We start from the raw sequence: 25327 nt of genomic DNA, 5'->3' as shown, positions 1-25327 counted from the left end.
ATGTTTTTCTGGAATTTCCTTGGTTTTTCTACAATCCAGTGAATGTTGGCAATTTGATCTCTAGTTCCTCCGCCTTTTCGAATTCTAGCTTGTACCTCTGGAAGGTCTCAGTTCACATACTCCTGAAACCTAGTTTGAAAGAGTTCAAGCATAACCTTGCTGACATGTGAAATGAACATAATCGTGTGTTAGTTTGAACCTTCTTTGGTATTGCCCTTCTTTGGGATTGGAATGGACACTGACCTTTTCCAGTCCTGTGGCCACTGTTAAGTTTCCCAAATTTGCTGACATGTTGAATGTAGCACTTTAACAGCATCTTAGGATTTTAAATAGCTCTGCTCAGATGCCATCACTTCCACCAGCTTGTTCGTAGTAGTGCTTCTTAGACAGTACTGAGCACTCATAAATGTTAGCTGTTGTTATTTGATCTTATTTGCTTTGCTTTCATTTGAATCTAACAAGTGTAATGATTGGCTTTGTAATATACACTGTTTTTATCCTCATGAAATGTACATTGTTTTTAAACTCCTGAAAGGATGGAAGCTTAGAGAGGTTAAGTGCTGTATTTTAATGATTCAAGTAAACAGAAAATTGTTTTACCAGGACCTGAAATCAGGTCTTTAAATCCTTTTTATAAATACCTTTCTAAAGATAAGTATCAGTATCATGTTTTAGATTTAGGGTTGTGAAGAATTGGTTTGCGTAGAGAATGTTAAAAAGTAGAGACATTACTTTGCCAACAAAGGTCCATCTAGTCAAGGCTATGGCTTTTCCAGTAATCATGTATGGATGTGAGAGTTGGACTACAAAGAAAGCTGAGCACTGAAGAATTGATGCTTTTGAACTGTGGTGTTGGAGAAGACTCTTGAGAGTCCTTTGACTGCAAGGAGATCCAACCAGTCCGTCCTAAAGGAAATCAGTCCTGAATATTCATTGTAAGGATTGATGCTGAAGCTGAAACTCCAATACTTTGGCCACCTGATGTGAAGAACTGACTTATTTGAAAGGACCCTGATGCTGGTAAAGACTGAAGGCAGGAGGAGAAGGGGACGGCAGAGGATGAGATGGTTGGGTGGCATCACCGACTCAATGGACATGAGTTTGAGCAAACTCTGGGAATTGATGAAGGACAGGGAAGCCTGGTGTGATGCAGTCCGTGGGATTTGCAAGGAGTTGGACATGACTGAGCAACTGAACTGAACTGAGAGAATTTTATTATTATCAAGAATGTTAAAGTTGAAAGGTAGAAGAGGCAGAGTATGAAATGAAAAAATGTAATTGGTTGGCCTTAATGTTTGTTTGTTTTTTTCTGTAAGATGGCTCTTGCTTGTCTTTAACTTCATTCAGAACAATTTTGTTAGATTATATTGTGACAGCAGTCATATCAGTGTGCAAAAAAAAAAAAAAAAAAAGCAAACTTTTGTTTTCTTTTGGCAACATGTCCCTTTATCTGGTTTTTAATTTTTTAAATTATGAAACAGTAAGCCACTAGATCCCACCCAGTATGTATAGGATTTGATTTTATTGTGATCCTACCATTTCATTGTGGCTTCTCCTTTTTCTTGGAATATAGGGTATCTTTTTGTGTGTGATTTCCAGGGTCCTTCTGTTGATGGTTGTTCAACAGCTAGTTGGGATTTTTGGGCTCTCACAGGAGGAGATGAGCATACTTCCTTTAACTACACCATCTTGATTTGATCTCTTTTTTAAAAAAAGCTTTTATTCAAAATTGGTGAGTTTTTGTGTAGCCATTTTAATAGTGAAGATGAAGGGAAAAAAGTAACATTTTCAGCTTATTATGCTTTAGTTTTTCAAGAAAAGTAAAAATGCAACTGAAACACACAAAAAGATTGTGTAGTGGATGGAGAAGGGGCTGTGACTGATCAAACATGTCAAAAGTGGTTTGCAGTGTTTCATGCTGCAAATTTCTCACTAAAGGATTCTCCAAAGTCAGTTAGACCAGTTAAAGTTGATAGCGATAACATTGAGACATTATTTGAGTATAGTCAATGCTACGGGAGATACCCTGTACTCAGAAGATAGCCAACACACAGAAAATATCCATATCAAGCATTGAAAATCATCTGCATCAGCATGGTCATGTTAATCACATTGACATTTTACTTTCGCATTAAAAAAAAACCCTTCTTGACTATATTTTATATGCTATTCTCTACTGAAGTGTAATGACAGTGTTTCGTTTTTAAAACAAATTGTGATAAGCAATGACAAATTGATACTGTACAATAGTGTAGAACAGAAGAGATCGTGGGGCAAGTGAAGTGAACCACCACCAACCACACCAAAGACCTGCCTTCGTCCAAAGAAAGTAATGTTATGTGTATGGTGGGATTGGAAGGGAGTGCTCTATTATGAGCTCCATCTGGAAAACCGAACGATTAGTTTCGCTCCCAGTCTGACCAACTGAAGGCAGCCCTTTATAAAAAGTGTCAGAATTAGTCAACAGAAAATGCATAATCTCCCATCAGGATACTGCAAGATTGTATGTTTCTTTGATGACAGACAAAGACTGTTAAAGCTTGGCTGGGAAGTTCTGAGTCATCTGTGGTATTCATCTTTGGATTTCCATTTATTTTGGTATTTACACAATTCTATTAGTGGAAAAATTTCAGTTCCCTGGAAGACTATAGAAAGGGCACTTGAACAGTTCTTTGCTTATGAAGATAAGGTGTTTGGGGAAGATGGAGTTATGAAGTTGCTTTTAAAATGGCAGAAGGTAGTAGAACAGAATGGTGAATACATTGTTCGGTAAAGTTCATGGTGAAAATGAAAAATTAGGTCATTTTTACTGAAGGAACTTTTTGGCCAACCCTGATACATTCCTATAGGTCCTCAGGTATAGCATAGAAGATGGTGAGTCAAGAAACAGTGACTTTCCTGTGCTGAGTGAGCAAATCAATATCTGTGCTATAAATCAACTGTCCTTAACCAAAGACTTCCCGGGTGGCCCAGACGGTAAAAGCGTCTGCCTACAAAGCAGGAGACCCAGGTTCGATCCCTGGGTTGGGAAGATCCTCTGGAGAAGACAGTGGCAACCCACTCCAGTATTCTTGCCTGGAAAATCCCATGGGCAGAGGAGCCTAGCAGGCTTCAGTTCACAGGGTTGCAAAGTCAGACAGGACTGACTGAGCATGCATGCACATATCTTTATTGATTGATCTGTAGATGAACACTGCTGTGTTTTGGCTGTTGTAAATAGTGCTGCTGTCAACCTTGGGGTGCATGTATCTCTTTGAACTAGTTTTCATCTTTTCTGGATACATGACCAGGAGTGGGATTGCTGAATTATATGGTAACTCTTATTTTTAGTTTTCTAAAGCACTTGGAATGTTTTCCATAGTGGCCACACCAATTTACCTGTCCATCAGCATCTCTTCTCCACACCCTCTCCAGCATTTATTATTTGTAGACTTTTTAATGATGAGCATTAGATTGGTGTGAGGTAATTTATTATTGTAGTTTTGATTTGCATTTCTCTAATAATTAGCAGTGGTGAGTATCTTTTCATGTGCCTGTTGGCTCTCTTTATGTCTTCTCTAGAGAAATGTCTGTTTAGGTCTTCTTCCTGTTTTTTGACTGGATTGTTTGGGGTTTTTTGAGCTATATGAGCTGTTTGTACATTTTGGAAATTAAGCACATCATTTGTAAATATTTTCTCCCATAGTTTGTCTTTTCATTTTGCTTATGATTTTCTTCGCTGTATAAAAGCTTTCAAATTTAATAAGTCCCATTTGTTTACTTTTGCTTTTATTTCTTTTGCTTTGGGAGACTGATCTAAGAAAGGACTGCTATGACTTAATGTCAGAGAAAGTTTTGCCTACAGTCTCTTCCAGGAGTTTTATAGTGTCATGTCTTATAATTAAATCTTCAAGCCATTTTGAGTTTTATTTTTGTGTTTGATGTGAGGGAGTGTGCTAACTTCAGTGATTTACATATGGCTGAAAGGACACTTTTTTTTAATGTGAAGAGATCCAATCAAGGACAGACATTGCAAAGAATACCAACTTTACCCCCAAAAGCCCTAAGATAGCTCAGGTAGGAGACCTGGGTTTGATTCCTGGGTCGGGAAGATCCCCTGGAGAAGGAAATGGCAACCCACTCCAGTATTCTTGCCTGGGGAATCCCATGGACAGAGGAGCCTGGCAGGCTACAGTCCATGGGGTCACAAGAGTCGGACATGACTTAGTGAATAAACCAAACCCAGGAACTTTGTGTTATATTCTGAAAATGATTAATTACATAATCATAATGAGGGAGACAGATCATTAATAGGTCCTACTGAATAATTTATTTTCTTAAACTAATTTTATCTAGAATATCAGTTTATTCACAAAGCTACTTCAAGGTAGAAATATGTTCAGAAACCAAGACAAATATGCTTAATCAACTTGCTATACTATAGAGAAAATAGTCTCTTTTCTTTTCAGAACAGCTGAAAAATATCATGATGATGATGACACTGTTATGATTCCTATAATTCACAGAGAGAATAGAGTCCAACTGACGACATTATATCAATGAAAAATGTTCACAAACAGAAATACCTGGCTAGTCATTGATCCACTGTGAGAGCTATAAATCAGGGGTTTTGACTGCCAGTCTTTCTACCCGGTTTTAATGTACCTTAGTCAGTCAGTTTAGTTGCTCAGTTGTGTTCAGCTCTTTACAACCCCATGGAGTGTAGCACACCAGGCTTCCCTGTTCATCACCAACTCCCGGAACTTACTCAAACTCATTACTATTTAAATATTCCATAAATTTTGTTCTATTAATTTTAAAAGCATAAAATTAAAGGTAATGCTTTTAATTATCAAACCATGTCTCTGAAAATTCCATGTTTCTCATTTCTCTAAAATCTAACTGCAAATATCATGATGTGGATATTGGTTTAAAAACCCATGTAAATTATCACTTTAATAATCTGTTCTTCAATTTATAAACAAAAATGATATCTAGCTTATAAATCACATTTCAAAAATCAAAACATTTGCCAAATTTCAGTCAGTCAGTCAGTTTATTCACTCAGTCATTTCTGATTCTTTGTGACCCGCACGGACTGCAGCATGCCAGGCTTCCCTGTCCATCACAAAATCCTGGAGCCTGCTCAAACTCATGTCCATTGAGTCAGTGATGCCATCCAACCATTTCATCCTCTGTTGTCCCCTTCTCCTCCTGCCTTCAATCTTTCCCAGCATCAGGGTCTTTTCCAATGAGTCAGTTCTTCACATGTAGTGGCCAAAGTATTGGAGTTTCAGCTTCAGCATCAGTCCTTCCAATGAATATTCAGAATAGATTTCCTTTAGGATGAACTGGTTGGATCTCCTTGCTGTCCAAGGGACTCTTAAGAGTCTTCTCCAACACCACAGTTCAAAAGCAACAATTCCTCGGTGCTCAGCTTTTTTTTATAGTCCAACTCTCACATCCATACATGACTACTGGAAAAACCACAGCTTTGACTAGACGGACCTTTGTTGGCAAAGTAACATCTCTGCTTTTTAATGTGCTCTCTAGGTTGGTCATAACTTTTCTTCCATGGAGCAAGCGTCTTTTAATTTTATGGCTGCAGTTATCATCTACAGTGATTTTGGAGCCCTCCAAAATAAAGTCTGTCACTGTTTCCATTGTTTCTCCCTCTATTTGCCATGAAGTGATGGGACCAGATGCCATGATCTTAGTTTTCTAAATGTTGAGTTTTAAGCCAACTTTTTCACTCTGCTCTTTCACTTTCATCAAGAGGCTCTTTAATTCTTCTTTGCTTTCTGCCATGTTTTCTAATATATTCCCTCCTTTCTCTGGATTCCTCTAACATCAATAGAAGATAAGCAAATAACGTTTGATTTCTGGTTTCAGTCATGTGGAAGACTAAGATAAACTGAGAATCCTCCTACAACAAATTGCTAATAGTATGAAGTAGCAGTAAAATAAGTATGACAATTTGGGAAGCCCTACAAAAGATCAGTTATAACAAACAACTGGAATATATCCACCAAAAATTCAGATAGTAAAATACTGAAAGGATAATTTAAAAATAAAACAATAATATAAAACTATAAAACATAAATCAAGGGATCAAAACATAAAAACCAAGATACTGTTTGCTACTATAGCTGTATAGTGAGCCCTTTATTCTCCTTTTTTCAAACTCAGGTGGTTTTATAAGCTAGATGTATAAAACCTGCTGAGATCAGTATGACTATGAACTAGAAAAGGAAAGTGAAAGAAAGGAAAATTAGACACTTATCACTTACAGATGGTAAATTTCAGCAGAAAATTAGAAAACTGAATCAAGCAATTAAAAATACATCATGCCCAAACATGAGTTATTCCAAGAATGTTTACATAAAAGCAGTTTGGGGCTTCCCTTGGGGCTTAGACGATAAAGAATCTGCCTGCAATGCGGGAGACCATGTTCAATCCCTGGGTTGGGAAGATCCCCTGGAGAAGGAAATGGCAATCCCCTTCAGTTTTCTAGCCTAGAGAATATCATGGACAGAGGAGCCTGGTGGGCTACAGTCCATGGGGTTGCAGAGAGTTGGACACAACTGAGTGACTACACTTTTCACTTTTCAGAAGCAGTTTAACACAGGATATCTCTTATTGTACCTTATTATTATATTATTGAATGTTTCAATTCAGTTCAGTCGCTCAGTTGTGTCTGACTCTTTGCAACCCCATGAACTGCAGCACACCAGGCCTCCCTGTCCATCACCAACTCCTGGAGTCCACCCAGACCCATGTCCATTGAGTTGGTGATGCCATCCAACTATCTCATCCTCTGTCGTCCCCTTCTCCTCCTGCCCTCAATCTTTCCCAGCGTCAGGGTCTTTTCCAATGAATCAGCTCTTTGCATTGAGTGTTTCAGGGGTCCCCCAAAAGGAGATGGTGGAATCACAGGACTCAGAGGGAGTTGTAATCATAGCTAAGATTGATTATAAGCAACACAGTAAGTATATACAACTAGATGGTTCAGTTAGGTAAAAAGGTGTAGTGGGGTCTGGAGAAATCCATATACAAGCTTTCTATTCTTCCCCTTCCCAGCCCAGGAAGAGACTCATTTGATAGTGCTGCTTTCTCCAGAAACTAAAATGAAGCCTTTTAGAAAAAAGGCCTTTGAGACTCAGAAATTGGGGGTTTTACTAGGGGTCTGGTCACACAGACATTCTTTGCCCTCAACTGCAAAAATTCTAGCCTTCCAGAAAGAGAGCAGGTGCTCACCATAAATCACAGTGTACGAAGAGCCGTGCCACAATGAAACATCTATACCAGTTAGGGAATGTTTCAGAAGTCAGATTTTCACACATTGACCAGGGCTGTCTTTGCAAGCAGGTCCTTCTGAAATTAGAGCTTCAAGCCCACTGTGTTAACTATCTCCTGCATATTAAAGGAGAAAATAACATACGGTCAGAAGGATCCCCAGTCTTACCAATTTTTTGGTAAACTTCAACAAACATTCATCATATAAAGTTTTGGTAAAATAAAATATGACTTTCTTAACCTGATATAAGAAATAGACCAAAAACTGATAACAAACATCTTACCAAATGATTAAATGTAAGACACGTTTTCATTAAAGTCAGGAACAAAATAAGGATGTTTCTACTACAGCTTGGGTTAGACACTGTACCAGAGTTTCTTGTACTAGTCAGTATAAGGAAACTGTATATATAGAGGTAAGGGATAGGAATTATTTACAGATGATGATCATATAGAAAAGTCAAAAGAACTGTTAGAGAAACTGTTACAAATAATTAGTCAAGAAATGTTAAATACAAGATTAATTAAGCAGACATCAGTTAACTATTCCAAAGTTTCTATCGCCAATCTAAAAATACAATGTTTAAAGAATATTTGCAGTAGTAAGAAAAAGTACATGAAATTTAGAAATAAACCAATCAGGAAAGGTATTGATTTTCATCTTGGAAATCCAGCAATTACATGCTTAGATTTCTACACTAAAAAAACTCATGGGCATAAGGAGATACATACTTATTCACGTTAGCCCTGATAATAACACAAAATGTTGAGCTTGTTGGGAGAATAAATGATACATTTACTCATATTGGGATACTCTACAGCAATTTAAATGAAAACATTTGAGTTGTGTAGATTAACACAGATACATGTCAACAACAGCATTAAGTTTAAAAAAGCAAATTCAAAGAATGAGGGAAGTCTTTACAAATACCTTTGGTTTGCTTTTTTTTAATCTTTTTTGAAAAGAGTGAAAGAAGACAAACTGTTAATACATGTTCAGTTTTGACAGTGAATACATGGATGTTTATTACATTATTCTGCATACTTTGTTTTATAATAAAAATAAAAAATTTAACTGCATACATAATTTTAAAACTCAGGCATTTAACTTTGCAGAACTGGGGAAACAATAAATAATAATATTAAGTCAACCAGTGTGTTTATACCACCTCTTGTCACACATCTTGGAATTCATTTACCACTTAGTGAAATTATTTGGTCAATTCCCTCACACTGAAAAGCATTTTGATGAAAAAGATCAAAGCAACTAACTCAGTTAGATTGTCTAACACACTACTTTTTCAGTGTGCTTTTAGTGGGAAGGAAGGAAGAATGGTTGGGAGGGGAAGGAGGGAAGGAGGAAAAATGAATATTCTGTTATCCTTAGGGATTTTTCCTTCCAAATGTCAAACAAGTCTCTGTAAAATTATTCAAAACTGTAAAACTTGTTTAGTGGCACCATTGATGTCATCAAAAGTACCTCAGCTATAACTTTTTGTATAGTATGTGTAACTTTTTTAAAAATAGCATATTGGTTTTGATTCTGTTGGCTTTTTTTCTGTCATAAAAGAATGTGGGAATCTCTTACAAATTTATTCCTAATGATACATGGTAGAATGTTTTTTATCAGTCACTTTGATTTGCTTACTGATGTCTAAGATTGTCAAAACTTTTAGATTTGTATTGAAATTGATGGTAGCAAGTAGACTAAATTCATTTTTACCAGTGAAAGATTAAGCCCTAAAAGAATATCGATTTATGTTCTGTAAATCTATTGTCTGTCTTCACAGCTATAGTTTTTGCCAGAAAACTACACAATAATATGCTTTTAAGACTAATCTCTGAGAAGTTAAATTGAAAACAACTTTTATGAGACAAATACCACTCATCCTGAATAAGATGCACATGTAAAATTTCAAAGTAAAATTGAAAATCTGTGGCTAAGGAAATTAATCAGGAAGGTAGAAGAAACTCCTTGTCTTGTAAGAATTAAGTACCGTAGGTGTGTATGCAAACTCTTAACATATAGATATACCTCCTTTTTAAATCTCAGTTCAAGTAAATTCTTATATACAACTATATTTTTTTTTCAATTATAAATTACTGTGTAACTTGTGTTTGATTTGAAACAGATTTGACACATTAAAAATTATTAAAGAATCATACTGTTTAACAATTGAAATCTGTATCAGTGAGCCATAGTGCATCCTACAAATATTGATAGATTAGCTGACCAATAATGATTTTCTGTTTAGTGAGTACTTCTGCTCAGTTCTAGTCTAGGCTTAGTAAAACTTTCCTGTTAAAAAGAGTTATATTATAACATTTAAATTGAGAGGATTTAGATGAATCAGATATGCTGCTGCTGCTGCTGCTGAGTCGCTTCAGTCATGTCCGACTCTGTGCAACCCCATAGACGGCAGCCCACCAGGCTCCCCCGTCCCTGGGATTCTCCAGGCAAGAACACTGGAGTGGGTTGCCATTTCCTTCTTGAATGCATGAAAGTGAAAAGTGAAAGTGAAGTCGCTCAGTCGTGTCCTACTCTTCGCAACCCCATGGACTGAAGCCTACCAGGCTCCTCCACCCATGGGATTTTCCAATCAGATATGAAGTAGTTGAATAAACACAACCCTTTATCATCATGGTGGAAAAAAATAGTCTTGGGTTTGTTTGGTAGTTCCAGCCTTTTTTATTGGGCAATATTCCTATAAATGTGTCAAGAGAGTGATTTCTAAACATTCACATAGGCTGTCTGAATCTGGAAGTTTCCTGTCTGGTGATGAGAGTAGACTGGGGTGGGGCGGGTGTTGTTTGTTTTTTCAAGTGGCAGAGGGGGAAAAAATACAGCTTGGTCACTTTTTTCTCCTTAGATTTCCTGAAAAAGCATCAGTGTATCCGACCCAAGCATCACCTGTTTTGTAGTTACTTACTTTGGAAAAGCCACCTATCTTGTAACTCCCCTCTTAAAGTTTCTCAATGTGAGTAAAGTTTGAAACCTTAAACCTATACATTTTGCTGTATAGGCGGTTTTATTAACCATAAGGCAGCAGCATCATTTTATTTACATGGGTTTTTAGTTGGATCTAGTTGAAAGACCCTTGGAAGAAGTAATTTAAGAGAGAATAATTACGTTAATACCTGGGTTTCATTTCATGTGTTTGAGGTAAATTAATCAGATTGATCCTTATTCTTTGAGTTTATTATGAAGCAAAATAACCTTATTAGCATCATCTTGATAAATGCTCATCTTTTGTGGTTTTCTCAACAGAATTTTCTCCACAGTTATTTTAAAAGTAAGTTTAGTTTTTAAATAACATTACAAGATAATGTACATCTATACTAGTAGAAGATTGTTAAAGTACAAAGGCTGTAAAAATCACCTCCAGTTCTTTACCCACAATAGTCACCATTATTAATATTTTAGTTAATATGCTTTTGGTAAATAAATGTATATATCTATGTAATATATGAATGTATATATTTATTTTTAATTTGGGATCATATTATGTGTGTTTAAATGAATGGTGTTTCAGAATTGTTCCAGGTCATTTAAGATTCTTTCATGGCATAATTTGTAAAGACTGTAGGATTTTGTGTAATGTGCTGCTGCTGCTTCTAAATCACTTCAGTCGTGTCCGACTCTGTGCGACCCCATAGACGGCAGCCCACCAGGCTCCCCTGTCCCTGGGATTCTCCAGGCAAGAACACTGGAGTGGCTTGCCATTTCCTTCTCCAATGCATGAAAGTGAAAAGTGAAAGTGAAGTTGCTCAGTCATCTCCAACTCTTGGCGACTCCATGGACTGCAGCCCACCAGGCTCCTCCGCCCATGGGATTTTCCAGGCAAGAGTACTGGAGTGGGGTGCCATTGCCTTGGATATGCCATACTTTGTTTTAGCACTCCTCTATGGTTGGCTATTCAAACTATTTGCAATTCTATGTGGTTGCTAAGCCTTTATCCACTTTAAATTTTCTCTAGCTTGAACATAGAAAGCGAGAATTATTCTTCAAATTGTTTTTATGTGGCTTATTTGATATGTCTTCATATGCTGTATTTCCATATTATCAGACATAGTCATAGAGTTATGTGGGTGCTTAAAACCAGGATCACAGCTAGATATTAAACTTTGTAAATTATTATATCTTCTCTTGTAAAGCAACAAAGCCTACCATTTTCTCTCCAGTTGAGTCTATCTCTTCCTATTACCTCCCTACAGATTCCTAGGCAGATTTGAAATGGATAAAAGTTTTTCAGTTATTTTTACTCTCCCCTTTCTTCCTTCATTTAAGCAGAGACTTGAAGGATAAGGAGTGAGTCAACAAACAGGATGGAATCTTCCTTGCAGAGGAAACAGCTTTGTCAGGATATCAGAGAGCTTGCCAGTCTCCTCTGTCCATGGAATTACCCAAGCAAGAATACTGGAATAGGTTGCCATTTCCTACTCCACGGGATCTTCCTGGCCCAGCAATCGAACCCATGTCTCTTGTTTCTCCTTGGTAGGAGGGTTCTTTACCACTGAGTCACCTGGGAAGCCCCCTTCTTCCTTGAGGCTATAAGAGCATTGTTTACTATAAGGAAAAATCCAGATCATGGTGAACCTCAAGAAAACTGATTCCCAGTAATCATCTTAGGTATATATTGATCTTACTATTCTCCACTTTGACGAGGACTTGATTTACCTAAATATTCACTCTGGGCTACCATTCTGGTCTCTCTTTAGTACCTAGACACATCAGGCTCTCTGATGTCCTGACAAGTAAAGCTGTTTCCTCTTCATGGAAGATTTCATCCTGTTTGTTTGACTCATTTCTTATCCTTCAAGTCTCTGCTTAAGTGTTATGTGCCTGAGAGGCCTTCTCAAGAACCCCCATTATTTTCTGTCAGTCACCCTGTTCATGACTTTAATATTACTGTTTTAGTTTGTGTATCTGATGCTGAAGCTCCAGCTTTGACCACCTGATGCGAAGAGCTGATTCACTGGAAAAGACCCTGATGCTGAGAAAGAGTGAGGACAGGAGGAGAAGGGGGCAGCAGGATAAGATGGTTAGATGGCATCACACTCAATGGACATGAGTCTGAGCAAACTCCGGAGATACGCAGGACAGGGAAACCTGACTTGCTGCAGTCCATGGGGGTCCCAAAGAGTCAGTCAGACACGACTTAGCAACTGAAAAACAGAGACATATAAGCATTTATCATATGGACATACAGGCATTATCATATAAATAACTCACCCCTATCTTAAGTTCTTTAAGGCAGAGAATTTGCTTCTGTTATCTCCAGAGTGGAGGACCCTGATGGAAGTTTGTAACTTAAAACAACAAACTAACATATATTCATGTTGAAATTATCTTAAGTACTAGAGAAAAGTGACTAAGCATGAACATTCTTTTCTCCAGCTTCCTTTTGAGTGTCACTTCCTCCTCCTTGCCCCTCATTCACTCCCCAAAGCTCTTAAACAGAATTGCAGAGTATACAAGCATTAATTTTGTGTTATGTCACCCTTTCATTTAGAATTCCTGTCAATAAATGTAAATAATTGAATGAATAAATGCTAGGTTCTGTCAACCATTCATAGCTCCAGCACTCAAGAAGCTTATGGTCTAGTAGGGTAGATATGCATAAGGAGCAATGACTTGTGAGTTGTGGTAATCGTGGAAGTGTGTGTTCCCAGGGATAGCTATCCGGCTTGACATTCTTTTTCTCTGCTGTTCCTCGTCTATATACAGTGTAGCAAGCTGGCCTACTTCTAAGTTCTCTTCTTGGTACTTGTATTGAATACATACTCACCTGAAGCATCTTCATTAAGTATATATCTGTTCTCGCATTAAATCTGATATACATTATTTATAGTCCAAGCAGTTTCCTGTAATGTTTTTATTTGGTTCTTACAGAGTCTTTTATTTAAATAGCTTTTAAAACCACTTGATGTTTAATTCTTAGTTAAGTTCAGTTCAGTTGCTCAGTTGTGTCCAACTCTTTGCGACCCCATGAATCGCAGCATGCCAGGCCTCCCTGTCCATCACCAACTCCCGGAGTTCACTCAGACTCATGTCCATCGAGTCAGTGATGCCATCCAGCCATCTCATCCTCTGTCGTCCCCTTCTCCTCCTGCCCCCAATCCCTCCCAGAGTCAGGGTCTTTTCCAATGAGTCAACTCTTCGCATGAGGTAGCCAAAGTACTGGAGTTTCAGCTTTAGCATCATTCCTTCCAAAGAAATCCCAGGGCTGATCTCCTTCAGAATGGACTGGTTGGATCTCCTTGCAGTCCAAGGGACTCTCAAGAGTCTTCTCCAACACCACAGTTCAAAAGCATCAATTCTTCAGTGCTCAGCCTTCTTCACAGTCCAGCTTGCACATCCATACATGACCACAGGAAAAACCATAGCCTTGACTAGACGGACCTTTGTTGGCAAAGTAATGTCTCTGCTTTTGAATATGTTATCTAGGTTGGTCATAACTTTCTTTCCAAGGAGTAAGCGTCTTTTAATTTCATGGCTGCTAGTCACCATCTGCAGTGATTTTGGAGCCCAAAAAAATAAAGTCTGACACTGTTTCCACTGTTTCCCCATCTAGTTAAGTTAGAGCTCAATAACGATACTATTATTTCTGTGACAGTGGGCTTCTTTTCCAACCTCTATATGACTTCTTGTGAATTCTGTAGAAATCTATGTTTCTTAAAAAGAAAGAATGACTCTTACTGATACCTTGACCTGGCTACTTTTTAGGATGACCACCTTGGTGAGGATTGTATCTTCACAAGCAATTTGAGACAGATTGCACTAGTTTCACCCTGCTGTTTAACAGAATGCAGGTTTTCTCATGTAGGAGATCTAAGTCATTGACATTTCAGACCCTAAATGAAATCTAAATTGTTCAAGTTCATTATTGGTCTTCATTATTTCTAGATATTCTCAGACTGGAGACAACTGGAAGCTGCTTCGGACTGGTGAAAACCACCCAAGTCTGTCTACATAGTCATCAGCACCTGTAGAGATGAAGTGACATAGATTATGGGCTAATAACAGCTGCTTACAATATGCACAGTGCTCTATAGTTTTCTAAAGTTTTAGTAAAATTTTTCATCTAATATTAAATTATTTAATCTGCATTGTGTCTTACAGGCCTTTTGATCTGGAGAACTGAAATGGGTGGCTGGAGTTAGCATGTCAGTTGGAGAGTTGTAGGAACTTATTTTGGAAAAGGAAAGGCTTAATCATTTAGTAACTGTGATAGATTCTAGACTTTACTTGATGCCTAAAGTCTAGTTACGAGCTAGCTTTGCCATCTTCAGATTCTCTCCTCTTGCTCATTTGCAATTAAGTGATTTGTTTTATGCTTATATTATCTAGTAAGTGCTGTAGTAGCTAGTTTCCAAAGATGACCCTCAGGGAAAGAAACATGCTTCACAATGCTCATGCTTTCATGTTGGATCTGCACTTAACTCTGTGACTTATTTTAACTAACATGATGCAGCTGAAGTGATGCTTGCCTGTTCCAGAACTAAACTTTAAGACAACCCGAAGGCTTTTGTTTTTGCACTTTGAGGAGTAATGAGCCACCATGTAAGAAGTCTGGCTGCCTTGTTGGAGTTTCTGTGTTGAAAGACTACTTGAAGAGGGAGCAGCTCTGAGAATACCTTCAGAAAGATAGAGGCCCCCACCACCCTGGTTTCCCAGCTGAGCTCACCCTTTCCCACAAAGGTGTTAGAATTGTGAGTGAAGCAGTCTTGGACAGTCCAGCTCCAGTTACCACATGAGAGACTGTTAGACTAATTAAAAAATATCCAGAATTCCTCAAGAAAATGACTTCTTGATGTTTCCACATATTGTTGTTGTTCAGTTGCTCAGTTGTGTCTGACTCTTTGTGACCCTGTGGACTGCAGCACACCAGGCTTTCCTGTCCTTCACTATCTCCTTGAGCTTGCTTAAACTCACGTTCATTGAGTCGGTGATGCCATCCAACCATGTCATCCTGTCGCCCCCTTCTCCTGCTCGCAATCATTCTCAGTATCAAGATCTTTTCCTATGAATTGGCTCCTCACATAAGGTGGCCAAAGTATTGGAGCTTCATCTTCAGCATCAGTCCTTCAAATGAACATTCAGGGTTGGTTTCTTTTAGGATGGACTGGGTTTGATCTCCTTGCTGTCCAAGGGACTCTTAAGATTCTTCTCCAGCACTGCAATTAGAAAGCATCAATTCTTGGAACTCAGCCTTCTTTATTATGACAATTAAGATATATGTTAAGTCACTCAACTTTCGGGGTGCTCTTTTACATAGTATCAGATAAATAAGCTTTCCTGATGGCTTAGTGATAAAGAATCTGCCTGCCAGTGCAGGAGATGTGGGTTTGATCCCTGGTTTGGGAAGATCCCCTGGAGAAGGACATGGTGACCTACTCATCTTGCCTGGGAAATCCCACTGTGGTGGCTTCTCGGGTTGCGGAGTACAGGCTCTAAGCCCGCGGGCTTCAGTAGTTTCAGCTTTCAGGTTCTGGAAGCTTAGGTTCATTGGTTGTGATTCACAGGTTTAGTTGCTCCACGACATGTGGGCCCAGGGATGGAACCTGTGTCTCCTGCTTTGGCTGGCAGATTCATTACCACTGAGCTACCAGGGAACCTCTGCAGTTGCTTTTGTATTCAACAGTCATAGTAATCTTTCCTAGCAGGTTATAAAGACTTCTTTCTTTTTGCTTGAAGTATTTCTTAGTATGTGTACCATAGTTTACTTTAACAGTTCCCATTGTTGATAGACATTTACATTCTTTTATGTCTATGTTTTCCATATTGGAAACAGTGATGCACAAATACTAATATATCTCAGGTAATTTAAACTTGTACTCTGAAATGGTCATACCAGTTTATGGTACTACCATCCTTGACCATGCATTCTTTGGTTGCTATTTGTAAGGTTGAGAATAGTCATCTTTTAGTATTCAAATAGAAAAGCTAGAAATATACTATGCAAGTGCTTGAGTGTGTGCTAAGTTGCTTCAGTCATGTCCGACTCTTTGCGACCCTATGGTCTGTAGCCCACAAGGCTCTTCTGTATATGGGATTTTTAGGCAAGAATACTGTAGTGGGTTGCATGCCCTCCTCCAGGGGATCTTCTAGACCCAGGAATTGAACCCACATCTCCTGTGGCTCCTGAATTACAGTTGGATTCTTTACCATTGAGCCACTGGGGAAGCCCATGTATAATATATTAGCAGCAAACATGAATTCTGGTGTTAGTGAAATTACTTTAGAAAATTTTCAATTTATCTTATGATTTAATAAGGGAAAGAAAAATGCCCAACACATTCTCCCATATCTAAACTTAATATACATTTGACAATTTTTTCCTCAAAGGAAACTAGTGGAGAATCAACTACTGTGTCATAAGTATGAAAGTTGTGTTTAAAACATTAAAATATTTAATTGGATTTAAATCTCATCTCTTTCTACAAATGCATCATTTGAGGAGGTAGTGAAGACTGGTGGAAAGAGTATGAACTTTACAGACCTGGGGTGTCAGTTCCATCTCTGACACTTCAGTGTTGATGTGCTGTGTGCTATGTTGATGTGCTGTGACCCTGTATATTTTTATTAATTTAAAAAACTAGTTGGAAACATGGCAAAGTGAGAATACAATTCTTTACAGACTATATGGGTTAATACTGTCTGTCATAATGTGTATCCATAATTCTATTTGAATTTTGGTACCAGAACTAGAAGTTAATCCTTTTTGTAGATCTGTGGGTTCAAAAATGACAGAATTCAAAAATGGAGTGCTAGGATTAGAATTTTAGGTCATGAACTTGTAGACTCATGTTCGTTTGGTTCCCTTATGATTAATTCTTGGTCTGTTTCCATGTTAGTATATTTGTCTAACGTTCCATGAAATGTTTAGTTCCTGCTGCTTTGTGTGAATAATAATGCTAACCACTTATTGTTGCCTTATCCATTTTCATTTAGAGGTTACCTCAGATGGAAAAGAATTTGTTATTCAGAAGACAGCTAAGCTGATAATATTTTTATCTTACAGTGGTCCTCAAAACTTGTATGAAGTTACTGTTTTTATTTCTGAAATAGTATGACCATGTAATTGTGATAAGAGTACCTTATTTGAGGACTATAAAGAATACTGATGAAGATTTTTGGTTCTGTGAGAGAGATAAATTATAATTGGTGAAAGTATTTACCATCCTTGTAGTAATGCCATCATAGCATGTATAATAGAAATGAAGACAAGTCATAAAGTCCAGCTACCATGAAGTCCTTAATGCCCAGTTTTGCTTTATGCTATGAATTTGTTTAGAAAGAAAGGTTTGATGCATAAATAATGCTGTTGTTTAAAATTACACTATCTTAGACAAAATCTAGTTGCAGTTTGAAGACCTTAGAAATTATCTTGAATTCTCTATAGTAGTAGATTTATTATTTAAATTGTGAAACCAAGGTTAGGTTGGTATGTAAGACCTTCAGAGCACTCTACCAACTGCAGCTCTAGAAATTCTTTTTCTAGCCCTAGATCTTCTATTACTGTTAATTCTTTTATTGTTGTTATTATTTAGTTGCTAATTCTTTTAAAATTAAAATGCAACACACACACACAGTGCGCTTACATCTTAGAGTATTATAGGCTCCAGAGAAATGCCTTTTGTATGTAACTATTTTTCATATTGAGATGTGGAAAAAAAGTTTACTTTCAATTTGAATAACTATTATTATAATTCCCTTTATAATAATCAAACTGTAAGAAATATAGATGCAGATATGTTCAGTAAAGTCTTCATTATTTTTTAGCATGTTTAGTGACAGATTATAGACCATTTAAAAACATTTTTTTAAAGTTTAACAGTTTCTAGCCAAAGTCCATTTCTTATCTTGATAGTTGTGTATGGCTTTTGTTGTTCATAGAAATGTGTCAAATGTAAATGTGACATAACCCTTCATTTTTTTTAAGTTTTTAGATTTTTTTTTTAAAAGATTTTACTTTTGTTGAATAGTTTTACATTCACAGCAATGCTAAGAGGAAGGTACAAATATTTCTCATATACACTCTGCCCTAACTCATGCATAGCTCCCCTGTTTTCAACACCTCCCACCACAGTGATACATTTGTTATAATTTGTTAAAATTGATGAGCCTGTAGGGAAACGTCATAATTACCACAAATCCATGGTTTACCTCATGGTTCTCTGAATATTGTACGTTTTATGGGCATTGACAAATGTTTAATGTCATTTATTCATCATTATAATGTGATAGCTCAGAGGATAAAGCATCTGCCTGCAATGCAGGAGACCCGGGTTTGATCCCTGGGTTGGGAAGATCCCCTGGAGAAGGAAATGGCAACCCACTCCAGTATTCTTGCCTGGAGAATCCCATGGACAGAGGAGCCTGGCGGGCTACAGTCCATGGGGTCGCAAAGAGTCGGACACGACTGAGCGACTTCACTTTCTTTCTTTCTTTTATAATGTGATACAGAGTAATTTTACTGCCCTAAAAATCTTCTGTGTTCCACTTTTATTTCCCTCTTCTCCCCACTACCCTGGGCAACTTTATTGTGGTTGTCTTTAAGTCACTAAGTCCTGTCCGGCTCTTTACAAACACATGGACTGTGGCAAGTCAGGCTCCTCTGCCCTCCACCGTCTCCTGGAGTTAGCTCAAATTCATGTTCATTGAGTTGGTGATACTGTCTAACCATCTTATCATCTGCTGCCCTCTTCTTTTGCTTTCAGTCTTTCCCAGCATCAGAGTCTTTTCTTATGAATTGGCTCTTGGTATCAGGTTGCCAAAGTATTGGAGCTTCAGCATCAGTCCTTCTGATGAATATTCAGGGTTGATTTTCTTTAGGATTGACTGGTTTGATCTCCTTGTGGCCTAAGGGACTCTCGAGTCTTCTCCAGCACCGCGTCCATTCTTAGAAAGCGTCCATTCTTTGGCGCTTACAGCATTCTTTATGGTCCAACTCTCACATCCACACATGACTACTGGAAAAACCGTAGCTTTGACTATATGGACCTCTGTTGGCAAAGTAATGTCTCTGCTTTTTAATACACTGTGTTTGTCATAGCTTTTCTTCCAAGGGGAAAGTGACTTTTAATTTCATGGCTGTAGTCAGTGTCCACAGTGATTTTGGAGTCCAAGAAAATAAAATCTGTCATTGCTTCCACTTTTTCCCCTTCTATTTGCCGTGAAGTGATGGGACCAGATCTTAGTTTTTTTCATGTTTAGTTTCAAGTCAACTGTTTATCTTTGTATTATCTCCATAGTTTTTCCTTTTCTTTAATTGGAATCATACTGTAGGTAGCCTTTTCAGACTGGCTTCTTTCACTTAGCAATGTGCAAGTAATATGCACTTAAGGTTTCTTGGTGTCTTTTCATGGATTAATAACTTTTTTTTTTAATTAGGGGATAATTGCTTTATAATGTTGGGTTGGTTTCTGCCATACATCAGCATGAATCAACTGTAGGTATACATATATCCTCTCCCTCTGAAACCTCCCTCCCACCTTCCACCCTGTGCCACCCTCTAGGTTGTCATAGAGTACTGGTTTGAGCTCCCTGCATTATACATTTTACATTATGATACCTCCTTTCTTTTTAACACTAAGTAACATTGTCTGAATGTATCAATTTATCCATTTACTTACTGAAGCCCATCTGAGTTGTGCCCAGGTTTTGGCTATTATAAATAAAGTCATAAAGCCATAAAAATATCCATGTGCCCTCTTTTGTGTGGGCGTAAGTTTTCACCTCTAGGTAAAACCCAAGGAGGGCCATTCCTGGAATGTACGGTAAGAGTATGTTTAGTTTGTATGAAGCCGCCACACTGTCTTCCAGAGCGGCTGTACGTTTTGCATCCCTCAGGCAATTAGTAGGAATCCTGTAACTCTACGCACTCACCTGCAGTTGGTGCTGTCAGTTTTCCAAATCCTGGTCATTCTGGTAGACGTTTAGTGATTTCTCATTTTAATTTGCATTTCCGTGACGTCATGTGATGTGCAGCATTTTTTCATATAACTATTTACCATCCATATTTCTTTTTTGGTAAGTTATTAAGATCTTTGGCCCTTTTTTTAAATCCGATCATTTGGTTTTTTTTGTTGTTATTGAGTTTTAAGAGTTCTTTGTGTATTTTGGCTAACATTCTTTATCATGGGTCTTTTACAGATATTTTCTTCCAGTCTGTGACTTGCTTTCTCATTCTCTTCACACTGTCTTTCACAGAGAGAAGTTTTTAATTGTAATGAAGTCCAGTTTATCAATGATTTTCTTTTATGGATTGTGCCTTTGGTGTTATATCTAGAAACTAGTCATCATACCCAAGGTCATTTAGATTTTCTACTATATTATCTAATAGGAGTTTTGTATTTTGTGATTTACATTTAGGTCTGTGATTTATTTTTTGTAAAGGATGTAAGGTCTTTGTCTACATGTATTTGTTTGCACCTGCATGTCCAGTTAGTCCAGCAACACTTGTTGAAATGACTCTTTGCTCCGTTTTATTGCCTCTTCTTCTCAGTCAGAGATCTGTTGACTGTATTTATGTGATCTGTTTCTGGAATCTATTGTGTTTCATTGATCTATTTGTTATTTTCCATACTATCTTGATTACTGGGATTGCTTTGCATCTATAGGTCAAGTTGGTAAGTACTGACATCTTGACAATACTGAATCTTCTTACCCTGATTGGAGTATCTATTTATTTATTTCTTCTTTGATCTTGTTCATCAGAGTTTTGTAGTTTTCCTCATATAGATCTTATACATATTTTGTTAGATTTATATCAATTTTATTTTTGGGGGGTGCTAATATAAATGATTAGCTTATATTATGAGATGAGTTTGAACAAGCTCTGGGAGTTGGTGATGGACAGGGAAGCCTGGCGTGCTGCAGTCCATGAGGTCACAGAGTCAGACTCGACTGAGCGACTGAACTGAACAGAATATAAATGATTAGTGTCTGACTCTTTGGGACCCCATGGACTGTAGTTCACCCAGCTCCTCAGTCCATGGAATTTTCCAGGAAAGAATACTGGAGTGGGTTGCCATATCCTTCTCCAGAGGATCTTCCTGACCAGGGATCGAACCCAGATCTCCTGTGTCTCCTACATTGATTGATGGATTCTTTACTGCTGCGCTACCTGGGAAGCCCAATGTAAATGACGATTGTGTTTTTAATTTCAAGTTTTACTTATGAATTGCTGGCATATAGAAAAGAGATTGACTTTTTATATGAACCTTGTATCCTCCTTGTTATAATTGCTTATTAATTCCAGGAGCTTTTTTTTTGGTCCATTTTAAAATGTTTGCTACATAAATGACTATGTCACCTTTGACTAAAGAATGTATTATTTCTTCCCAATCTGTTTATTGTTTATTTCCTTTTCCTTGTTTTATTGCATAAGCTAGCACTTTCAGTGTCATATTGATGATCATTACTATTCTTTTTCTTTTTAAGGGGAAAGCAAGTTTATTTAGAGAGATACACATCCTGTAGGTAGAATGTAGTCTTTCCCAGAAGGTGAGAATGGCCTGTTACCATTCTTTATCCTCTTTTCTATGATATCTGTCTCTTAAAATTTTCTGCATTTTGTTTTACAGCTCACCAAAGCTCATCGACAAGGTCACATGGTGAAAGTAGATTGGCTGGACAGATTGACATTTAGAGAAATAGAAATGATAAATGAGGTGGGTTGTATCCCTCTTTTTTATTTCAAAATTTTTTCTCCAGAATTTTAAATGAAAAATTATTTAGAAGAATTATTCATTGTCATGTATCTCTCATATGTGAGATATTGAGGATAACTTCTAGTTATGAATTCTATGCTAATAAGAGGAAACATTGAGATATCTGCCTTTTTTATATTTTAGTGTTCTTTTGAACCCTGACATAAGTAGTAGATATCTCTGGCTCAGACAGTAAGGAATGCTTCTACAATGCAGGTGACCCGGGTTCAGTGCCTGGGTCAGGAACATCTGTTGGAGAGAGTAATGGCTACCTACTTCAATATTCTTGCCTGGAGAACTCCATGGACAAGAGCCTAGTGGGCCACAGTCAATGGGGTCACAAAGAGTCAGATACGACTAAGTGACTAACACTTCCCTTATTACTGCTTTTCATCGTAAATATCATACAAGTGAAGCCCATGTTAAGTTTGATACCTCACTTGTAGATTCTCTCTTTCTCCATATGGTAGTTTATGTCTAAGTTGGATATGTCTGTCAACAATATATCAACACAATGTCTTTACTTCAGTGACCTTAAGTCATCGTTAGCAGTTCCTCTCCCCAGTTAGGATGCTCCTTCTCTTACGTAGTACATGTAGGACTGTGCGCACTTGATGAAGTTACATAGTTCAGATAATTTGTGTACTTCCTGATATTGTGTATTGGTCCAGAATAGGTTTAATTAAGATACGACTTTAGTGAAACTCTTTACAAAATTAGGACAACAAAAGTTTCTGTACATTAGCACTGAAATACTATATGTTTGGCTTAGAGAGCAGAAATAGCAATTGTATATTAATCACATTAGGAGAGAGGGATAACAGGTTTGTGATATATGTAGCTTATAGTGATCAGCACATGGCACAACTGACTTAATTTTTGTTCTCTGAACAGTTTTTAGTAGGAGGAAGAGAGAAATTCGTCATTTTATAGTGAACACTTAGAAAAGTTGAATTTTAGCATTGTGCATTTTTAAAAAACAAATTGGTAGTGTCTAACAACAGTTACATTTAGTATGAATACTGGATATCTTTTCTAAACTTATTCTTAATATATTTTTATATACTGAAACTGGAAAAAAAAATTTGTTTTGAATTTTTATAGTTGTCACATTCTAAAAACAGTTTAATTGAAATGCTTCCATTCATCAACTTACATACCCCTGGATTTAGAAAATGTAACGTTAGCGCATACTTTGCTCAGACTTTTTCTCACTCTGTCCACACTCTTTAAAAGATAAGAGGCTAAGAGGCCATTACCATTATCATAATAGACTTATAATATGCTTCATAAGCTGAACAGTTTTAAGTGACCTTCTTAGATCCTTGTGATTATGTAACTATAGATTTAAAGCCATTTTTCAAACTGATTTGGGTTAGAATTAATCACCCTTTTAAGTTTCTTTTTTTTTTTTACTTCATTATTAACATAATATTTGCTTTCTTAAGGGAATACAGTTACACACAGCCAACATTTTATATGTTGGGGAAGAATAACTGTTCCCCACTGTATTTAAAGTGTGTTGATAAAAATTTACAAATGATTGCAAGTTATTTTAAGACCATTTATAAATTGTCAAAAACTTGTAAATGTTGTATCTGTTAAGCTCAAATTGCCTCTGTCATTAGTTACATACTTTGTTTTACTTTTGTTTTTGTTATATTAACTTTTATATTTGAATTAGTCCGTAGGGTTTAAGAGTGAACTGTTCTTTGCTTAAAATTTTTAGAAATACAAAAATATTATTTTTTTTTGAGATGAAATAACTTTCCTGCAAATGTATACTAAATACCTTTACAATGTTACGTAATAAAATTCCTACTACTGAAGAAACCAAAAATTTAATTAAGTTTGAGGAAGGAGTTACAAATGAGTAGTAGGCACTTCTGGATAAGGCAGTAGTGAAATAGTAGTAGTATATAGTACACTTATAATAATGACATAAACATTTGTTACATTTTAAGTTGTATTTGATGGATTCCATGTACTACTAAATTGGGAATAAGATACAAACTAATGTTGAAGAAAATCATTTTTCATAATTTTTTTCTTTTTTAGAGTGAAAAACGAAGTTCTAATTTCATGTACTTGATGGTTGAGTTTCGATGTGTCAAGTGTGATGATAAGGAATATGGTATTGTTTATTATGAAAAGGTATTTTCCTTGGAACTGTTTATGGTCTCTAAAGTAGAGGGGAGGGGAAACATTAAAAAAAAATTACTACTGTTCCTGCTGGGATGAATTATTTGGCTACAGGATGGCAGCAGACAGCTGTCAGCAGCAGTTGTTTATACACACACACACACACACACACACACACACACATCAAATCATTTAGCTAGAATAAGGTTACAAAAGCTGATCATATAATACATTTCTGGGTTACAGAATTCAATAAATATGCAAGAGATTAAAAACTTTTTGATTAACTGTTCTCTAAATTGGCAAGTAGGACATTAAAGCAATAGCTTCATTAACAATTAGTATCCACTTGAAAAGTAAAAAGAGGGTATCATATTTTTTATGTGTTAGGCTATTGCATGTTAAGGGTATGTTTGTATATAAGTATGTATATAATGTGTTGAAACTGTATATGTGACCCTAAACATAAGTATGCTTATGAAAGACCTTTTAAATGTTCATTTATTTATAAAGTACTTGCAATATTAAGAAAACCATGTTATCAATAGTCTGAGTGGTAAAAGAATGCAGTTACAAATTTGCTCAGGTTTGTTCATTACCAAAAGAAAGTAGTTGTGTGTTTGATATCTAGCTACTTGAAAAATATCTATGCTTTAAATACTTATTGATGGGTCTTCATTTCAATACTACAGAAATAATAGTATGTGGAGTTCAAAAGCACATAACCTTCTGTTATTGTGAAAGTACTGAGACAAGTGCTTACAAGGATGGAGTCAGAATCAGTGTAAATGAGGACAGACTTTTGATACATGGCATAAAAGAATAATATTTCGTCCAGCATAGAGCTAAGTTGTTCATAAGAAGTAGTGCTTTGAAATTGCATTTACATGTTAGTATTATTTACTAAAGTTGTCACAAGTGATTTTTTTTTTATCCATGTTTTATAGCTGGTAAATTACTATTTGAAAGATGTTTTCATAATGAAGGTTTAGGATTTGCATAGTTAATTTGTGATTATTTTTCTGGTACTTCACAAGGTATATATATATTTCCCTTTATCTTTTACCCCTTCCTTTAGAAAAAAGGTTAAAAAAAGTTAACTTGTTTCTGCTTTTTATTTTATAAATTATATTCTCTGGGGGGGGAAAAGATAGGAAGGTAAACTACTTTACACTCTGTTTATTCATTAGAA

General features: G+C 36.8%; 1 protein-coding gene and 1 non-coding gene across 11 annotated transcripts in view; both read left to right on the top strand.

The window, feature by feature from the left end:
* The window catches only part of PIK3C3 (phosphatidylinositol 3-kinase catalytic subunit type 3), a 165724-nt gene that overhangs the window by 33833 nt on the left and 106564 nt on the right, over window positions 1-25327 (top strand). For 9 of the 10 annotated variants that reach the window (XR_015153421.1, XR_015153420.1, XR_015153419.1 and 6 more), the window contains exons 5-6: window positions 21868-21954; window positions 24052-24147. Coding sequence is in view for 4 of the 10 variants with exons in the window: in XM_086372256.1 (XP_086228382.1) it covers window positions 21868-21954; window positions 24052-24147 (183 nt within the window). In the remaining 6 variants the exon portion in view is untranslated. Of the gene's footprint in view, window positions 1-21867; window positions 21955-24051; window positions 24148-25327 lie in introns of those variants that run through there. The other variant, XM_086372260.1, reaches the window with a different exon arrangement.
* TRNAC-ACA (transfer RNA cysteine (anticodon ACA)) lies at window positions 2959-3031 on the top strand. Its single transcript has one exon. It is a non-coding gene; the product is annotated as a tRNA-Cys (tRNA).

This window comes from Bos grunniens, chromosome 24 (genome assembly GCF_055505025.1).
Source record: "Bos grunniens cultivar Pamir isolate PY7600 chromosome 24, Bosgru_T2T1.0, whole genome shotgun sequence".
NCBI lineage: Eukaryota > Metazoa > Chordata > Mammalia > Artiodactyla > Bovidae > Bos > Bos grunniens.
Note: the sequence above shows the minus strand (reverse complement) of the source record. Positions and strands in the feature narration are given on the sequence as shown.